This window comes from Cyprinodon variegatus, unplaced genomic scaffold (genome assembly GCF_000732505.1).
Source record: "Cyprinodon variegatus isolate N-32 unplaced genomic scaffold, C_variegatus-1.0 Scaffold60, whole genome shotgun sequence".
NCBI lineage: Eukaryota > Metazoa > Chordata > Actinopteri > Cyprinodontiformes > Cyprinodontidae > Cyprinodon > Cyprinodon variegatus.
In genome coordinates this window covers 1,336,211-1,357,031 of record NW_015150513.1, presented here as the reverse complement: position 1 = coordinate 1,357,031, position 20,821 = coordinate 1,336,211, and the positions used below count along the sequence as shown (strand labels likewise).

At 34.5% G+C, this 20,821-nt stretch overlaps 1 protein-coding gene across 17 annotated transcripts in view; it reads left to right on the top strand.

The window, feature by feature from the left end:
* LOC107082735 (adhesion G protein-coupled receptor B2-like) overlaps positions 1-20,821 on the top strand; it is a 341,510-nt gene that overhangs the window by 235,091 nt on the left and 85,598 nt on the right. For all 17 annotated transcript variants that reach the window (XM_015371552.1, XM_015371567.1, XM_015371564.1 and 14 more), the window contains one exon: positions 2,763-2,889. In XM_015371552.1, coding sequence (XP_015227038.1) covers positions 2,763-2,889 — 127 coding nt within the window. The remainder of the gene's footprint in view (positions 1-2,762; positions 2,890-20,821) is intronic.

Sequence of the window (20,821 nt, the reverse complement as noted above, 5' to 3'; positions counted from 1 at the left end):
AAATATATATATATATATATATATATATATATATATATATAAATATATATATATATATTTCTTTTTAACAATTCTTACCCTATCTCACTTTTAAACTCAGTCTTTAGTGGTATTCCTTTAAACCGAGATGTACCTGTAGCATATACTGTAATCAGGAGAGGCATATCTTACAAATGAAAACCATGACAGTTTAAGGATGTCTAGAAGAAGCGTGAAAATAAGTGAAAATAATTAAATTGCTAAGTCGTTGCTATTATCTCAGAAAAGGGGTAATTATTTTCTTCTCTAAAACATTGGCAGTAAAATTACAGGGTAAACCGTACTGTCTACAAAATGATTACATTTCAGGCTATTTTGCTTTATGATAAAAGGGACAGCTAAAGTGAGCAAACGCAGACTGTATTTTGTTGATTAAAAGGGGAACAAAAGGCTGTTTACGCACTTCTCAGTGTGGTCTGTTTGAGCTTGTGTCATTTTTATCCTTGCCTGCTTCCTTTTATGATTTGATATATAAAGGCAAATGCACAAAATCCATCTTTTTTTTTTACTTCAGAGAGCTGTCAGAAGAAAATTATTTTTATAATAAATCATATCAAAGAATATCAGTTCCATGACTTGTTCTCTGTTTCGCTTCCGTTTGACATCTATTCCTTTATGATACACCCACTTACTGATATCAGAAGATATTGCAGCATATCTTCTATAAGTTCTTTTTAGTATTTTTTAATGAGCTACAGCTTGCAAGGTACAACCATCTCTAGTTCATTTATGGTCAGAATGTGTTCCTTTTTGCCTCACAAGACACAGTCATTTAATCTAAGTTATTTTTCATTTTCTTTCTTCTTGCACTGGGGATGATGGTGCCGGTGGTTCCTTTTTGGTTCTTAGATCACATATTGGTTGCCACACACACAAAGCTAAAGTTGCCATGAATTAAAGGGCTTTGACATTAACACTCAGCTTCATCTTTACTAAAATTAACGTACAATCCAATGAATAAAAACCCTCTTAAGGAAATAAAAAATGTAACTATTAATTTTGTTGCCTGTTTTATTTATTATATATTAGGTTTTTCCTTCTAAAACCTTAGCAGATATATTTTTTCTGAAAGTATTATCTTCTACTCCAGTCTTAAAACCTGTCCAGTCTCTATTCGGTTGGCTTCTGGGATTGTATTTTATTCTATTTATTACAATGAATAAATAGATTCTGAAGGGCTGTTGGTTCATGCCTCCTGATGTTGGTCAGAGTGCCCGATGCCAGTGTCTGGAAGCCTCACTTCTGTCAGTGAGCCCCAGGGCAGCTGTGGCTACAATGTAGCCTGCCACCATCAGTGTATAAGTGAATGGGTGAATGATTGAATGTAGTGTAAAGTACTTTGGTCAAGCCTCCTGACTTGAAAAAGTGCTATATAAGTACAGGCAACTTACCAGTCATTTCTTGGTGTTAACACAGGTTCTTAGCCTCTTCTCTGATTAATTCCCATCTTTCCTGGGTGCTCAGTTAAAGTAGTCTCAGACTGTATTATATTGTCATTATTTACATATATTTTTTTCTTTTAAAATGAGGAATTAGCTTTATCTCTCACACATGTTGTGCTCTAGTGTTCCTTATAATTCTGTTTATCAATTAATGTCCTCAAACATGTTTTTCAAAATCTTCAATGAATATTTTAAAACTACGTACACAAAAATGTAAGATTTATGAAAAAATGTGTTGGCTTCTAAATGCAACAAAATGCACCAGAGTTTTAGATTAGGGGCATCGGAGTAAAGGGGAATAAATACTAATGCATATCCATCTTTTTATAATTATTTCTTTAGAAACTTTGCAAACAGAGGTTTTTGCAAAGGTCTATCACATACAACTGAAATAAAACTGAAGTCTGTGGTTATAACATGACATCATATAAAAAAAAAAGGTTAAGGGCACTGTAAATGCTTTTTTGCATGGGAAATTAACACAATAGATGATATTCCTTAAAAGTCCCACAAAATGAACATTTTATGTTGTAAGAGAATATTTATCTAAGACACAAATGTAGCCCCCTTGATCCCATATACAGTATATCCTGTGCTGTCTCTAGATGCACTCTTTAGCCTTCTTTGTGGGTAAAAACAGAGCATATCCAGGGTTGAATATAAGGTCAGTGTGCAATCTGAACTTTAATGATAATTAGACCAGTGATGTCCTTATTGATCCAATTCTACATTTGTCTGCAGTGGGGAGGATCTGAAAGCAAGTAAAAAAGGGTAGATGAGTGGAAATAAAAGTAGTGTTTAAGTATAAAATGTCTAAGGTTCTACTGAGGGATATTTTGTCCCTAAATCTGCGGTACCTCTCTGTGTCAAAGAAACTGGACCTTGTACTTTGAGTTAACAAATTTTTCCACAAAGCCTCTTTCTGTTTTTTTTTTTTGTTTTTTTTTGTTTTGTAATCAAAGTATGTGAAACAGAGTGGTAACCAGGCAAAAAGATAAATGAAAAGGGTTTTGCTTGCATTTTAATACCAGCAGAGTGATAGCTTGTGTCATTGTAAATGGTCCAATCACTGAATGATGCCGAAGGAAAACGAGTAAACTAAGGGGTGAATAGAATGGCAAAGAATGGCAACCAAGAGAAACTTTCAGAACTAAAGCACATGCATAGTCATGTTCCAGCTTGGTGATTATTTGTCTCATAGTAACAGGCTATTTCCCATGTGATACCTCACTACCACACCCCCAACCCCCTTCCTCCTCCCTCCCTGCTTTGTACCTTCAGGGAAGCTGGCGCAGAAAACTGGGGCACAGAAGGCTGCCAAACGCTTGCATCAAACACTGTCCACACCAAATGCCTCTGCAGCAAGATATCCACCTACGCCGTGTTAGCGCAGCAAGCTAAAGATCCGGTAAGTCACCGCTGCATAGTCTGATGCACACTTCCTAATTTTGAATGACGGTAACAAGGCCACTAGGGTTCAGGTCAGCCAGCCAACAAGTTTCAGTGTGATGGATTTAGAATTTGCAGATTTTCCAACAAGAAACGGGTTTTTATTGTTTTTTCGGGGACATTTGAGAGAGAGTATCTAGAATGTGTTGTGAAAGTATTTTTTGGAAGAAAGCTGTTTTAACATTACTGTCCTTTTTGAAATTCATACTCTTGCATGTGGCGCTATTATGATTTTAACTTTAAATGATGCAACATTTTATGCAACCTATTTTTGGTTGCAAACCTAAAGATCAGGTTCTTTAGTGAGTTATCCTCATGGGACAAGGGAGGAGAGACCTTAAACAAAAAGGATTTAAGACATTTGAATTTACCTGGATGTTAATTTTGAGTGCTGCATACAACTTGCACATCTATTAATACTTTTCAGTGACTAGAGGATAGTGCATGCTTCTTTTTTTGTGCACAAATGGACTTTTACATCCTTAAAAGCTCCATGATTGCCTTAACCACGTCACAAAGCATGTCATCAATTTACTAATACCGTCTGCTGCCATATTCTATTATAAAGCTCATGTTCTTATGTAGATATGCTTGGGAAACAGATTTTTATGGTATGTTAGCCCTGTATAGAAATATTATGTTATGTAGACAGAACTCATGTTTTTAACTAACGTCTATTACTTACTCCTATTGCTTTTATCTAAATCTACTACTTATTATTCCGGGAGCTGCTGAACTGACATGTCCTGTATAGTTTGCCTGAACTACTTTTTTAAACAGCATGCCTTGATAATTGTGGTAGATAGGACTTTTTTATTGACCAGAGCATGACTATTGTCGGTTTTGTTTCTGCTATTAAATATACATTTAGAGGGGCGGGAGTTGTTGCAAGGGTTAAAGGCACATCCCATATGCAGAGGTTTAGTCCTAAATACAGCAGTCACAGGTTCAAGTCCCGGCCTGGTGATCCCTGTTGCATGTCTTCTCCTTCTGTTTCCTGTGTGCATAGTTTTGAAAAATACAAAATAATACAAAGGTCACTAGATTCTAAAAAATAATAAAAAACAAAACATACTTTTCAAAGACAACAAACTTTTTCTTTGTTAATGATTTTTGAAAAATACTACCCTCTGAATTGCAACCCAGTTTGCTATCCAGCAGCTGGTTTATCTCAGAATTACTGGCAGGTTTTTTTTTTTAAATGCCACCAAATGTAAAAATATATATATATAAAAAACATTTTTACTGTCATATTCCTGTAATTTAGACCATTTTTGTTTACATTATTTGCTTCTTTGCTAACATTTAGAAGAAAAACATTTAATTATAAATGTAAATCTATAGCTTAATATTATATCTAACTGTATATGTTAAGTCTATTTCTGCAGCTGTGTATGAATGTTATAATCATATTTAAATCAAATATATAACCAAATCTACAGTATATTTTATATCTAAATAGATAACCTAATTCTCAATGTTAAAACGAACTCTTGAATGTAATTATATATTTAGATAAATAATTTAGATTTTTAATTTGATTTAATGTAAAGATTTAAGATATATAATAAAATTATATCTAATACCTAGATTTAGGAGAAACGAGAGGTATTTACATTTAAGACGTAGATTTAAGACTTAATTAAAATTAGAATTAAATACAGGATGTTGGAATAATTTAAGATTTGTATTTAACATTTGCAGCTAAATGTTAGAAAAAAAAAATAAAATAAATAAATGTTAGAAAAAAAAGACCTAAATGTAAAGAATCTGTTAAAAATAACAGATATCAATTAAAATTGCTTCACTATTTTTTTTTTTTCACATTTGGCAACATCTAAATTACCATGAAGTAGGATATTGTTATTTTTCAAATAACAAGAAAGAAATGATTTATGTGAAATCAAAAATTCAACACAGGCTTACTCTTAAGCAAAGTACCACATAGATGAAATTGTAATTCTTGCCTAATCTCTTATGTAGAATATTATAACAATATATTTATTGTTCAAGAAAAATGTGCTGAATAAAAACAGAAAATCAAGAATCTTGGTACAAATTTAAAACATTTGAGTTCAATTTTTACAGCAAATTCCTTGTGCACATTACCAAAGGCTAAACTTTCTTCACTTCTCTGGCTAAACCTGTTATAGTGAATTTACTCTGGTTAGTTCCTGTTGCAGATAAAAGATCAGCATTTCTTTGTACAATAAGTAATCAAGCACAGTTGTTTCCATGAACACATGTTGTCCACCTCACCCTGAATAAGCAGCTACCTAGTTAAGATATTACATTAAGCAAATATGGATTTCATTTCAGAGTTTAATGAACATACAGTAAGTAATTATAAGTTTATAAAATATTTAGGTCAACAATCAAGCAACTCCTTAATGGATTTATATGTAAAGATCAACTATTTAACAAACAAAATAATTTGCAACATGTTACTTTAAGAAAACACATGGCTGTTGCAAGTTTTTAATTGAAATCATCATCATTAACCAGTCACAATAAAATTAATGTTTAGTATATATTATTCCCCTTTCACATTTATAGCTTTCAAAATGTAAAACGCATTTATAACACTGGCACTCTATAGCATCTTATTATAGGTGCTTTAAAAGTAGAAATTATAAAGTATAAGATTTTAATCAGCTTTTAATATTAATTCTTAAAGCCATTGTATACCTTAATACCAGTCACCAGTACATCTCTTACTTTCTAAAAATGGTTCTTTAACTTTGACTTTGACTTTTCCTCTCTAATTCCTGCAGAGACTGTGTGGGGAAAAAAAGATCAGTGCAAGTAGATAAGATTTGGCATATCAGGGACTTTTCTTAGTGTTTGCAGATTTCTATTTCTTTAATGCCAGGCTTAAAATGAATTTAAAAAAAGGAGCCAGCAAGGCAGATGCTTTGTTACCACCTGAGGGTTATTCTTTGTGTCTCTGAAATAGGAAGTGAATGTGTCAAAGAGGGAATTTAGGGTGGAAGAACTCTTCATCATACTTAGCCGTATTGTAGGCAACAGACAGCCAATAGACACAAATAAAGAAAAAAATGGTTGCTTGATCTTGCAATGGTTATGCATTACCAGCCATTATTTTCAAGACTAGGATTATGTGTGCATAAGTTTGCTTTAAGGCAAGTCACTAAAACCTTATCTGTCTTCTGCCTGAGCTGCCGTTTGGAAGCTATATCCCTTGTAGCATCGTACTGGCACTGCACAGCTGGTTATTATAACAACGCTGCATTTATTAGCTCAATATTCACTCGTCAATCACCATTTTTTTAATAAAGTTTATGGCTAATGTCTACTGGCTTTAAATACAGAAGCTGACAGAAGCTATTCGGTTGGATAACTATGTTTCTTAATCAGAACCTTTTTTCTCTACAATTTTTGCATTCAGAAAAAATGGTCAATCAAATTGTTCTTTTATGGAAACCTGTGCATCGATTGATTTTTGTCTCCCTAATTGATCGGCAACTGATCAAAGCTGTAGCCTACAGCTGTAGCATGCTTGTTGTCCCAATTACAGGGTCTGTAATTAATTAATCACAATTAAACACTGGCTTATATTAATTTAATCAAAAAGAACATATGGACAAAATAAACAATGTCTTTTAGTTAAAAAACATGTTATTCCTAATTTGTTCAATAAATAAACATATAATGGCTGCAACATGCATGTTTATTGTTTGAAATCAATAATTCAGGTTATTCAACCATCAGGTTGGTTGAAAGTTGTAATCATTAAGCTTTTTTTATTAGAAATACTGATATTTTATGCAACTTTTAAAGACGACATATATAGAGTGTGAACTGTACATGAGCATTCATTATAACACAATTCTTTCCAGTGAAACAAGGAGAAGCAGCATTTAGTTCCTATGCTCCACTTATCTGGAACAAACTTCCAGAAAACTGTAAAGTGCGGAAAGCCTGAGTTCCTTTAAATAAAGACTAAAATCACATTTGTTTAGGATTACCTTTGACTCTTCTAGTTAAACAGTTCAACTGAAACATCATTATTTCATCTCTCTTATTTTATTTAGTCCAACTGTTTTTAATGTTCTTTTTTGTTTCTGCATTTATTTTATTTTATTTTATTTTATTTATTTATTTTTTCCGACTTGCTTTGATTCTGTTTTATTTTCCTATATTTTAATCATGTAAAGCACTTTGCATTGTCTTTGTACTAAAATGTGCTATACAAAAAAAATTGCCTTGCCTTTCCTTGCCTTGCCTTGAATGTTGAAAAAAAATATTTATCAACAAGACATAAAATACTGCCTTGAAATAATAAACTTTTGCAAATACAGAAGTTAAATTTAAAACTGATGACAAAACTATGATAGTTCAGCCATGAATAAAGCATTGCCTTTCAGAGCTTAACATTTGCTATTCAACATGCGACATTCAATCGATTTAAAACATATATACCACTGATGCTTCTTTTACTCCTCAAACCAATTACTAAAATAATAATCTATGTTGCAACCCACTTTACCAGGAATGATTTACTTTTTCAGATATGGTCTTACTATGTTGGCTCTAAAGCTAGTCGCTGAAATTAAAAGTTAAAAGACACTAAAGATTTGCTGGTCAGGTCGGCTGTTAGGGCTTGGTCTCTGCAGCTTAGGCTAACCCTCCGTCTGATCTATAAAATTTTGTTGTACTTACCCTGTAAGTATTATTACAAATAAAGCATATTTTATCATATAGAAAAAAAAGCAGTGCTAGCTGCAACATACATCCTGGTTCATTATTTCCTGCCTGACAGTGGCAGTAAACAAAGTGTATATAACTCCTTACATAAGCAAAGACATGTACACTGTTTTATAGATAACACCGTGGGAGCTATGTTCAGTCTCCTTGCTTCCTCACCCTGAGAAGTTACGATCAACCAGTCTGACTGGCAATCATCTAGGAATTCAGAGAACCAGTTACAGTGTAACTTGATGGCTTTTAAGTTTGAAAACACTCAGTGGAGCAGCACTTGTGATGCCACTTGTGCATCATTTTTACAGCTGTACAAAGTTTTCGCTTTAGACTTAAGTTGGCATTAAGAAAATCCATTTAATTGCAAATGTAAGATTCTTCTTTACTCTGTTGAAAATCTATATTAGATTATACTTAAATTGTTATTTATTCATATGTAACAAGTTAAGTTCCGGCCCTATATGTACGGACATATGCAGTAAAGGTGTCTGTGTTTAAAGTGGGAAAATTTAGATGAGTGGGAACACAAGGAATTGAAGAAAAACCTTTAAAACCAGTTAGAGTACCTCCCTGTTTCAAGGTCATTTGTCTTATTTGCTTCAATTCTGTTCTAAGTTCTGTTTGCCTGGAAGCTCTTCTGCACGTTCTCCATCCATCAACAGGGAAAAGATTCAGAGCCACTACTACATCTGCTGGTTGACTTCCTTAGTGGTTAGCAATTAAGCCTTTCTTCCAAACTCATCCATCTAGGAACTTTCATCGATCATTAAAGAGTATTCCTATTCCTTATGGTTTCCAAACTCGGCTTTAGGACCATCAACATGGTCCAAGTAGGAGATAGAATAAAAAATCCCTTTATTGTCTGACAATGGGGAAATTGTTCTGTTATTACAGCGGCAAAAGGTTATAGAAAAAGTGGTCACACATATGTGGACCTTACAAAGTGTATAGAGATACAAAAAGATAAAATACTGTACTGTACAGATGAAAAATGGAAGAAATATCTTTCCATATCTGTTATTGGAAGAAATGACTTTACCTTTACCATTTAAAAGAAGTGGGATATCTTGACCTTAAAACTGCACAGATCTTTTTAGCTTAGCTTAAAAGCTAAATCTCCAAAGAAACTCAAATCCCTTACATTATAATCAAAAATGAATGTGTGGCAGTTTTCAGAAGTTATTTGTGAGTTTTTAAATGACATTTAGAAACAGGTGTTTAGTGACTTAAAACTTTTAAAATTGCCTTCATTTATTACACTTTTTAGGTCAGTTGGCTATTAAATCTGGATATAAACAGCAAATGTTATGTTTTCTAAACAATACAACCCAAAGGCAGCAGGTACAGAGTGTCACCAACAGTGATGTCAGTTTTGGACATGACCGACATTGAATGTCCATCCAAATATAATAACATTTGGTTTATCAATAGTAGTCAAGTTTTATAACTATTATACAGTCTGAGATATTGCCTCTGACTTATTACTGCCTACTAAATTATGCATTCAACAGGTGCTTTATAACTGCAGCACTTCATACATTGATATACTGTAGTGATGATGGTTATGATTGATAGATTGTACATGTCTAAATGTCATCATTGAAAGTAAAAAGATTTAGGTTCAAAAAGAAGAGAAGAGTTTGAATAAAGGCATACACATTTGCTTATTCAATGCTACTACTAGAATATAAAAATCATGTTCATCTACAAATGAAGAATGAAAGAAGCAGAAATCCTTAACTATAATTTTCATTGTAAGGTTTCATCATAATGCTAATAGTAAAAGATTAGTCTATATTAATCTGGATCTTTAAAAAAAACAGCATCTAAAAGATAAAGCAACAATGAACATCTTCACCAATTGATTCTTACATTTATCATTTTGACAAAGATAACTAATCAATATTTGATTGAAATTGTTTTCCCCTTTAGCTTGCATATAAACTACAATCAGGTGAGAGGTTTATAAAAATGAGATTGAGATTAGACTAGGTGGAATAGCTTTGGGGAAGGATTATATCCCAGCTGGCCTTGAAAGTGCTAGAAATCTCTCCATTGGGGGTTTTGGAGATCTGCTGTCAAATGGGAAGTCCAGGATGCTATCTCCCCCCTATTGCTACTTTGAAATGGGGTAAGCATCTTGGAGGACAAATGGATATTTTCATCATCTTTGCTGCGGGAAGCAGAAGTTTCCCTTTGAAATCCTGTGGTGATAAATATCGCTACAAGGGAATAGCATTTAGCTTTTTTTAAGTTGTAGCTTCTTGTTTTACGAGAATAAATGAACCTATTCTCAGTTATCCAATGCTCAGATACACAGTGTTGATGTGCATAATGAAAGAACACTATAATTTTTGCTTGAAATCACTTTTTTACATCACCAGGGTTAGAACCCTCAGCCTAATGGGGTTATTTTTATGCTGATGAAGGTTCTCAGTCATCCAGGTCAAAGTCATTCCGTAAAAATTCAAAAAATATCCACTGGACTTGGTTTTCAAGATTTGAAGACGTTTCGCCACCTCTCCAGGAAGCTTTCTCAATTCAAATTTTTATATACCTTCACATCTAATTTGCAATGGCATGTTTTATTTTATGCTTTTTGTTTAGTTTCTTTTTTCTTTTCGTTTTCGTTTTAAATACTAAAATTTGTTTGATGTCCTCCTAATCTAATTTTGACAATGACTGTGTTTTTTTAAACTGTTATTGCTTAATTATTTTAAAAATATCTATTAAACATGTAATTTTGAGGTTGTGTTTACCAATATGAAAATAATCTGAACTACCTGAAGTTATTTATTTTCATTTTCTCCTCCAAGTTCTGCCTTTCCTATTACGACGTTTAATAATAGTAGCATGAGGCATAAATGTCTGTTTTTCTTCTTTTATATGTTGCAGTGGCTCAGGAAAACAACTTCATTGAGCTTTCTTCTCTCTTATGCCCTCTATTAAAGTATTTTTTTTCTGCTTCATTTGATGTGTTTTATCATTAGCTCAATTTTAATTATCTTTTTTTCTAAGAGGGTTCTCTTTTTAAATGTTAAAAAATAAATATTAAATAAACAATTGTTGCAAATCTAATTAAACCAAAGTAAGTCCTAAAACAGTTCTTTAAAATTTTTTCTGGTAGCTATGGCTTCAAAGAAAGACATTACCTTTACTTTTACTGTGCGTATCATTACTTTTGTCATTGTGAGAGTGAAAGTTGACTTTGTGTCTCTGCATCGTTAAAAAAAATAACATGTTCAAAATTTGCCATTGGAATTCCTTAAAATCTTAGTGAATTCATCTCAAAGGGCTGGCTTTCCTTGAAGTAAGTTTTTCAATTGATAGCATTAATCAAGAGATCATAACTGAGTTAAAATGTGAAAATTATTGCTTTTTCCTTTTTAATTCTGAAGGCTTTCTTGATATTAAAATTATTTGTGTGATGCACTCTATTTGATTATAAAGAAGGTTTCTCTCTGCAAGAAAAAAATGAAGAAAAATGTGTTTTAGAAGGTCCTCCTATCAGTTAATTTTAGTTAATAGTTAATTTCCAGTTGATATATTAGATAGGCGCCCTCCATTAGCATGTCACAGTGAGTCAACAACAACTTATGGTAAAATTTAATAATGTTAGATAAACTATTCCGGTGGAAGAAAATTTTTAGATTATTGTCCTCATTAACAACCTATCATTAAATAAAATAAAAAAAACACTGTGCAAAGGCATGCACACTTTAAGGCCTAACATCTACTGCTCAAAGGAACACCACCAGTGAGTTCTGTGTATCTGAAGTGTCAAGCTATAGGGAAACAGAACTGGCTGGCAAAAGACCACATAAAACATTTGTATATCAGGAAGTTATCAGCTGGGCTCCAGCTTCTAGAAATCACTCAATGAGCCTAGAGACTATTCTTCATGTATAAATACTGTGAAGGTAATAAAGGATGTAAAGATGCAGTACTTCATTTGGTCAATAATACTACATAAGAGAAACGACTCCATTTAAACTTTTATTTAAGATTGTTCCATTCAACTAACAGTAGTCTTGTTCATGTTGTATTTCTGCTAACTCCATGTCAGATCTCTTAAGCTGCAACATCTTCTGTGTAAAGGATTAATGTGTGTCCCCATTTTCATGAAAAGGTGAATTAAGCAAGTTGTACTGTGGATAAACAAGACAGACACTTGGCAATGCAGCTTAGCCTTTCCCCTAGGATCTGTTAGGAAAGTTCCTACTGCAAATATGATGCACTATTGAGTAGGGTAACTCAGTGAAAGAACAGAACAGTTATTAAAGAACGTGCTTTGTGCTCCAAGCATAGAAAAATGATGTGCCTTTGTAATGTGCCAAAGTAATTTTATTGACCTTTAAAAATCGCTTCGCCAAATTTGCTAAACTCTCCAGCAGAGATCTAGTTTTCAGACTCCTTAGTGTTTGATTTAAATATATGGACTCTACATTTAGACTTCAGTCTCTACAATCTGTTAGCACGGATTTATCCAAAGTTAGACTTAAACAGGATTATATAGGCAGGTTATTTGACTGTTAGTGATTTTATGTTTGTACCTCTGTTTACATTGTTTTATTAAAGACCTTCTCTATAAACAGTTCTGAACCATACCCTATGAAGAATGGTATTCCACTCATTGCTGAGATCTGCCCAAATAACCCAAATAACTTAAAAAAATAGTAATGTTTTTTCTGTTATATATATATATATATATATATATTTTTTTTTTTTTTTTTTTTTTTTTTTTTTTTTTATCAGCAGGTAAGAAGTAAGTGGATTTTTCTTTGTGGCCCTGCAGCAGAAGAGGCACAAAAATAAGAATGTCCTATTGCTGACTTAGCATTGAGGGTGCAGGATCAGTTATGTGAGGAGGAAATATCAAGTATTAAGCTGACCTAGAGAGGCTACAGATAATACTGCTGGTCTGGAATGGAGTGGGATTCATTATTCCCTTCTACTCCACTCCTTGAATGGCCCTGTTCCTTTCTCATTGAGTGTTAAGAGGGTTAAAGTCAGGTGATGCCCTTAAGTCGAGTAACTGCTGTTATTCATTACTTGGTCCCTCAGGGTTTGAATTATTTTTTAGAGACCTGAAACCTATTACAGAGTATTAATTTCTATAACATGGGGCCACATGACAGCTGTGACCTATATGATGAACAGGTCGTTCCAAGCGATATTTGTGCTTCCTGTGACCCTCGTCCAGCTGAACAGTACTGACTTTTCCTTTGGAAAGTGGGCAGGGAGAAAAAAAAGCACATTGAATTCTGTGATATGTGTGACATCAATGACGAATGTGGTGACCATTAGTGAGTCCTCACGCAGCCCCCAGTTCAACCATTAGAGCCAGTGCAGAGGGCCTGAAGGTATGGGTCAGTGTTTTTGTGTCGATGGCTCTCCGCCAGACACTCCTGTTACTGTTGCTAAGTGCACTTTGTTGCTTTAGCAGAGATTGGGTTCTGGAAAAAGGGTCATGGGGATTGGTTAGAGAATTAACTCTTTCATGCATTGTGTTCTCTACAGGATACAGCTATTTAGAACATATATTTTTGTGCACATTCCAGTGGACATCAAAATGCTACATTATCACTGACTTGCCAACGGGTGGAAGTGCAGAACCAGCAAACCCACCTGATAGGCTGTCAAAAAGATACGACCTTTATTTTAGAATTAATCTTTGCAGTCAAAAACATATCAATAACCTAATTTATCCACTTAGGACTAATGTAGTTGTTTAAATATTGACTTCCTCTCCAGAGGAGATTTCCAAAAATCATAAGTAAACTAAAATGGAGATCATCCATCAACATAGTTTATTAGCTGACATATCAAGCAATAGAATAACTATATTTTCCTGTACTGTGCTTCATTACCAATACTGTTTTGACAGCCCCTTGAGGACCAGACTTGCTCACAGAATATATTGACTGCTAAGCATAGGGTTTTGTGATGAACTACATTATTCTAAATATTCTGAGGTACTATAGCTGAAAACCATTGGGAAGTTAGGATTAGTTCCCTGAAAACACAAACGAAACGTGATGTTTTAAAAAAGGAAGCAAAAAAAAAAAAATAGATTGTTTTTGTGTTAGTTTCTTGTAGAGTCAGACTGTTGTAATTAGGTTAGGTTATCAGTGACAGCCGTTTAGCCATTGTCTTGGCTTAAAACAACCAACAGTGTTTTTGCACATTATGTTTAAAATATTGTTCCTTTAAACTCTCCAATGGATGTCGGGTTTTTCTTGGCTCTGTCTTATAAATCCCTGATTTAGTTTAGACAAGTAAGGTCTGCAGTTCTTCAGTTGTTTTTCTGAGTTCCTTTGTCACCTCAAAAATGAGTCACCATTGTGCTCTGGGAATAAACCACCTCTGTTCTACCATGAATTCCTTGGATCTCAGCAATGGCTTTGTAACCCTTTCCAGACTGATAAATGTCAATTATATTGTTTTTTTAGTTATTTTAAAGTTGTTTTTTTCAATAATTCCTTTTCTTTATCTCTTTTTTTGTTTTTGTTTTGTTTTTTTTATTCAAAGCATTGTATGTAATATTGTTGTATGTAATAAGTCTTTAAAGACATGTCACCCTGATTTGACATGTGAAAACACATCTATAAACTTTAATTGCAAAGATGGAATACTTTTGAAATTATCCTTAGTTAGGCCATCGTAACTGATTTGTGAAAGTGTGGCAATGCATAAAATATAAGGAACTTTCAATCATGCAGCCAAACTGGCTATTGACACACATACAAGGGGCACATGTGCAGGTCAGAACATACACAAAAAAATGCAGGCCAAGATCATCCAAACACACTTGTGTGGGTTGTCCAGGCTGCTGGAGCAGATCTGAGTATCAGCCGCCCAGCTCTGAGAGCTTATCCCAGGCCACAGCGCTGGGGACAAGGGGGGGGGCAAGGATTAACCTCCATGTTTAATAGAAAAGGGGGTGGGGGGGTGGATGGAGGGATTTAGAAGCAGTGGTGCTATTAAAGGCCGTTTACAGTGAAGCGAAGGATAGCCAGTTAATCCTGTTTACTTTCTATAGCCGCTGAGGTTTCCACACGTGTCTTTGCGTGTACATTCTTCTGTGTGTGCGTTTGGGCAGTGTCTTGCAGATGCCAAACAGATTTTCACTTCAGAGGAAGGATGAGAGAGGAGGAATTGATTGAGTTAGATCATGAAGAGATACAATACGTGCAGTTACACAATTCTTAAAGTGACCGTAGGGAATTCAAACCCTTGAGATACGTTGGCTTCCACACTACTCAAGGGGGGTCATGACATTTGGAATTTGTAGGGAGTGTTGGCTCTGTGTTGCTACGTTGACCTGGAATATACATATACCTTCAAATGAGTCCCTCAACTCTCATAACTGAGGGATTTGTAGCTCATTAAGCACCAGAACTATGATTGAAAAGTTTGGTTTAAACAGCTTCTGTGACCTTAATTAATGTGCTGTAGATGAGTCCTCGGACAAACCAAACCTGCTGTAAGTTGCCTTTTCAGCACAGGGAAGAAAATTTGTTCATATTTTTTTGCCAATTTGCCGTAATTTATTTATTTTTCACCTAATTACTGCTTCGAATAGTTTTCTCTTACAAATCCTGATTTCTGAAAGCCTTTTTATATACCTACCAAGCTAACTACTCTTTGGTGTGATAATTCTCATGAAATTAGTGTCTCTCTGCTGGGAATGAGTTTAAATCTGTTTTTCCATGCTATCATTTGGTTCTCAGGGTTTCTTAATCAGAATTGAAACGTTTTAGAGCTCACTCTATTATTTAGATTGTTAATGGGCACTATTCCTGATCTGAATGTGGAGAGGAATGACTGAGGCCCCGCATGATGGCAGCTCATATTTCAACTTATTAAAGTCAAAGATGGCGCTAAGAAAGAAAACAAAGCCCTGCTCTAAATGAAGCGAGTTCTACAAGGTTAAAGTATGCAAAGATCTTGCACTTGTCAACAAGAATTAAAGAAGAAAGCATTCCGAAGTTTATGATGGATTCTGTGTGAAATTGGATTAGAATCACTGAATGCTCTATTGCATTAATTAAAGGTTGGCCAAGTGAGAGCATAAATAATCAGCAAAGTTGTGATCAGTGTTTCTCAGTGTGAAAATGAATAAAGGATATGCTTTGATATGTCAGCTAGATGTTTATAAACTAATCAAACTTAAAGTATAGAGTTTTGTATCTTTTGTCCTAGAAAAAATGATTAAAATGTATTTAAAAAAAGAAACAAACATCTATTTGATTACAAAATAGCATGATACTGTTCATATTAGTCATTGCCTGGAGATGAGATTATTTCTACATCGGTAAACTTGAATGAAAATACCTTAACTCTACAGTATTCATAGTAATAATATCAATATTAAACAATTGTATAACCTCAAGCTATCATTGGATGTAAAACAAAACTTATTCATACAGCATGGGAACAATAGAGCATATAATTATTATGGGAAACATTTATCTAGTTAGACAGTACTATATATATATATATATATATATATATATATACTTAATTGAAAAGCAGAATAGTCATCTACTTTGTTTATATTATATTTTGTGAAGTTACAGTCAGTTACAAATACACTACCTGTAGTTTAAATATTTTATTCTGCAGTGTCTGAATACATGTAAGCACACTAAGATGGCTATAGGTTAATGTCTAGTCAGACAGAACCTGTGTTTTAGCACTTTTTAGCAATCAAAGGTAACTCAAACTGAAAATGTTAATATTTGTATAATTCAATGCTATATCAGCAGATATTGTCCATCCTGTTTCTGCTTCCTCAGCTGAACAACCTGTGTTACTTCACTAAATTTAAACTGGTTAAAGCTGCCAGCTGTGTCAATCTGCCTCATTAGCTCCTACTTCTCAGTTAGCTTTAATTTGACCCAAAGTGAAATAAACTTTAGGATTTTGTGACTGACTGGGATTTGTACAATGTCTTAAATATATTATGTAGCTTAGCTCATTTGGAGCTCTGAAACAGCTCTGATTTCCCTAGATGTGCACATTGTTTTTGGGTAATAACTGCAATATATAATCTAAGCTGTTTGTCATTCCAAAATATCATACAAAAAAATGAAGTTTAGACAAAAATTAAAACTGGAAGACTCATCCCAGCATCACCTGCATTAGATCTCCTCATCATGCATCTCTGCTCCACCCAATCACCACTAAGTCCTCATTTCTCTTCAGTCAACCTTGTCATGATCGGTTTAAGGAATCTGATCCACATGCAGAAGAACCACTCAGAGAACCTGGAGAAAAGTTTAACAGGTTTATTTGTAGCAATGTGAACGGAGGTTGGATCTGGAACTCAGAGAACTTGTGAACCAGAACTGGAAGGTCTGAAGGGGAGATCACAGAGATCAGTTCAGGGACCGTGGGAAATGAGACTGCAGCTTGAATTATGCTGGAATGGGACTCACATTTGAGGGGGCTCTTGTCAGTCCTTGAATCCAGTCTGTGTGGGTTTAACCAGAGAAGAGGGAACTCGTTGGAGAGTGGACAGGTAGACATACATTGGACCCGGAGGAGTAATGGAGTGGACTGTCACTTGGATTTCTGATGGGAACTTGAACAGATCATGTGGAGATTTTCCCCTGCTCAGTGTGTACTCAGTAAATCCTTCCAGGAGGAGAAGGTCCAGGTATCCAGTTACACAGGAAGACTTCCTGCGGAAGAGAAAAGACTAAAACAACATAAGACTCGGAGAAACAAAGCTCAGGTTAGACTCTGCTACTCTTAGCTTGGCTAGAGTACCCAAAACTGGCAAACACTCTGGCGTCGAGGTAGTGACAGCCCACAGCTCAAATACTCCTCCAGTAATGAACCAACGAGCCGCACTTGTGCAAGAAGGCCCAATGAGGACAGGGCACCACCTGGTGGTGGAGAGACAAGAAATACACAAACAACCCACACAAACTGGATTCCTAACAATCTTTCCTGTAAGTTTTTGCTTAGAGACACCTCCACCTCTTCCATCATGCTCTCAAGCTCCTACTGGCTTCCTTCTCCTCTGGCCTGCACTTCACCACCAGTTTCCAGATCCCAGGGGAAAGCATCATATAAAGGTCATATAAGCTTATTACTATTTGCAGCTTCCATGTCTTCTGCCGGGGTCAGAGCGCCAAAAACTGTCAGATTAATCAATAAACCTCTCTAATTGTTTCTCTTAATGTGTGTGAGTCTCTCTGGGTTGTATTACTATTACCGCTGGAAATATCACAGGGTGTCACTTCTCAAAAAATTCTTAAAAGTCATTGTTTTCATTACACAAAATAAGATGCTCTATTTTTGTTTACCTTTCATTTCTTTATACCATTAAATGAGTATAGCAAGCTTGTTTGAGCTAGTTTGGCTATCTCCAGGGATAGAAAGCCTTCAGTCTAATGTTAGTGTAGGATGCAAAAAAATAGTTTTAAAGTATTACCAAAAATAATTGATATTATTTCCTCCTTTAGCTTACAGGCTATGATGGTTATTTTTTTGATTCCATGTAGAAGAAGGGTTTATAACATATTCATGAGAGAAAGGCTCTTCAGCTTTCTTTTGGTAACAGATAAAGGCGGTGTATGGTCACAATGATAAACCAAGGAAAAACAAACATCTAGCCAGTTCCACAATTTTTAGTTATCCTTTAAAAAAAAATCTAAACCTTAATAATAGCATGAAATATGACTTTTTTGATTACCTATTTGAAAACTTCAGTAAAAAGCTCTTGCCCGGTTGTAAGGCATGTTGTACCTAATTATGCCACTTCTTGTTCAACACTGTTTCATTATTATCTATCTGAATCACTGTATTGAACAGTTATATACCAGTGGCTTAAAATCCTTTTTTTTTTTTTTATATACATATGTATAAATAGTCTGAGTCTCTCTACTTTGTACCATTTATGCACTAGGTAATTCCTAATACTTTAGTGAACATCAAAGGAAGGGGAAAAATAAAACAGACATAAACCTTTGGATAACAGATGTTAAAAAAGAAATATAAAAGGTTTAAAAATATTCTGTAAATTGTGTTTTTAAGAGATAATTTTATCAAAAGCTGCACTTCCAAAAGAATTTTCATGCCCAATTTAAAGGAGACAACATTTTTTACTCATTTTTCAGAGAGTTTGTTCCAGAGCTCAGGAACATGGAAACTAAAAGCTCCCACGACTTGTTTAGTTCTGTTTTCGTAAAACACTGAGTAAGCAGATCCCTAAAGACCAGAGGAGCCTATACGGTTCATCACCCCTTAGACTTGCTTCTTGGAAAAACAGCCATATAGTGCAGCACTGATGTCTCCTAGAACCTCACCAACAAGGCTCATTTGGGTTAATGGCTTTCTAAAGGAGCTAAACATAAGTTGAATTTTTTATATGTGAAGCACACATATACTCATCTTTGCTGCTCAACACACAAATGCAGTTGAAAAGAAATGCACAGGCTTTTCAAAAGTATTTCTTTGCAAGTAGTATTATTATGAAGAAATAATTAAACTGCCTCCTGTTTCCTCATTATTTGTGCATAATATTTATTTGGTTATTTTATGTCCAACTCTCAATTGTAGACTGACTTTTGTATGAAAGTTTATTTAATTGTCATTTGGGTCTTTTAGTTTTACAAAGACCAATTTAAAAACTTGCAGAAGGTACAACTTTGGTATTAATTTTTGTTAGACTGTCTGAGAGGCTAATATCAAATAATTTCCAAAAGGTTTTCAGCTGTAGGTTTTTTTATCAAGAAAAGTGATAAAATGCAAGCATGTAGAGGTTCTGCTTGATTAAAGTGTCTCTTTCGATATGACTGATTGATAATTCTCATAAAGTACTTAAATATTTTCCTAACTGGAGATTATTTCTCATGTTGTCCGGGGTCATTTGCAATTCTAATGTATTCAGTTGGAAGATAATGTAGAATGAGGTGCTATGAATATCCAAATTTCAGCAAAATCAAGGAAAACTTTGAATACATTCAAAAAACATCAGCAATTTTATCTGGTAAATAAAGCAGATGGGTTCTCTATATAATTCTGAACTTTTTTATTCTTTTTTCTTTACTTTCTGAGAATGTCAATTGATCAAAAAGTTTTTAGATTTTATAAAATGGGTATTTAAGAAGATCAGTTTTCTTTTTGGTGGATCACTTGTTAAAATGGTTAGGTATTTTTGAATAAGTGTCATATGAATAAAAATCAGTGTTCTTGAATATCTGGCTGCAGCATTTAAAAAATAGTTGTTAAAAAAGAGATGCTGTGTACTGTGACACTTAGATTGATGTCCTTACTCATATGGTGCGTTACACTGAAAGCATTTTAAGTACCTTGTTCACGTCCAAGGCCTGTGCTCATACGTTTGTGAACCTAAGTGCAAAGGAATGGCTATCCTGCCTTTTCCTTTGTCAGTCTCTATAAAATGGCAATCAAGCGAGTTGGTTGACTTTATTTGATTCTATGAATGAGGGAAAAAAAATAGATTAAACAGCTTTTTAAGTGAAAATGTACATCTCAAGATGTGATTCTTGCAGTCCATCAGTATTCTGTCCAAAGCAGCAGACCCTTGCATACAAGCGGGCAACCACCAATTAAAGCTCCCTAAAGCTGCCTTTTTCTTCGTCACTTGGAAACGAGGAACCATGCTAACATGGTGTGTCAGTGGTCTTAAGGAGCAGAGGTCGGCACTGTGTAAATAGGGCTAAAGACAGACAACCATGCACACACACTCACACTTAAAGACAATTTATAGAAGCCAATTAACCTAACAGTCATGTTTTTGGACTGTGGGAGGAAGCCAGAGTACCTGGAGAGAACCCTCTCATGCACAGGGAAAACATGTAAACTCCATGCAGAAAGAATCCGGGCAGGGAATCGAACCCTAAACCTTCTTGCTACAAGGCAGCAGTGCCACCCACCAAGCAGCCTTAAACACAATAAAAGTTACTGTAAAAGTTTTGGCATAAGGAAAAGAAATAATAGAAGATATCGTGTATTCCAAGAATGATTGATATTTATATTTGTCTTCTCAGTTTAAAGAGATAATAGGTAAAATTGGTAAATACGTTATACAGTCTTCATTCCCCAGGGAAATAGTATGCTTTATCAAGTGAGATTGTGTCCATTAATTATTGTTTTTCAAAGGCATTTTAATTACCCCTAACACTTCTTGC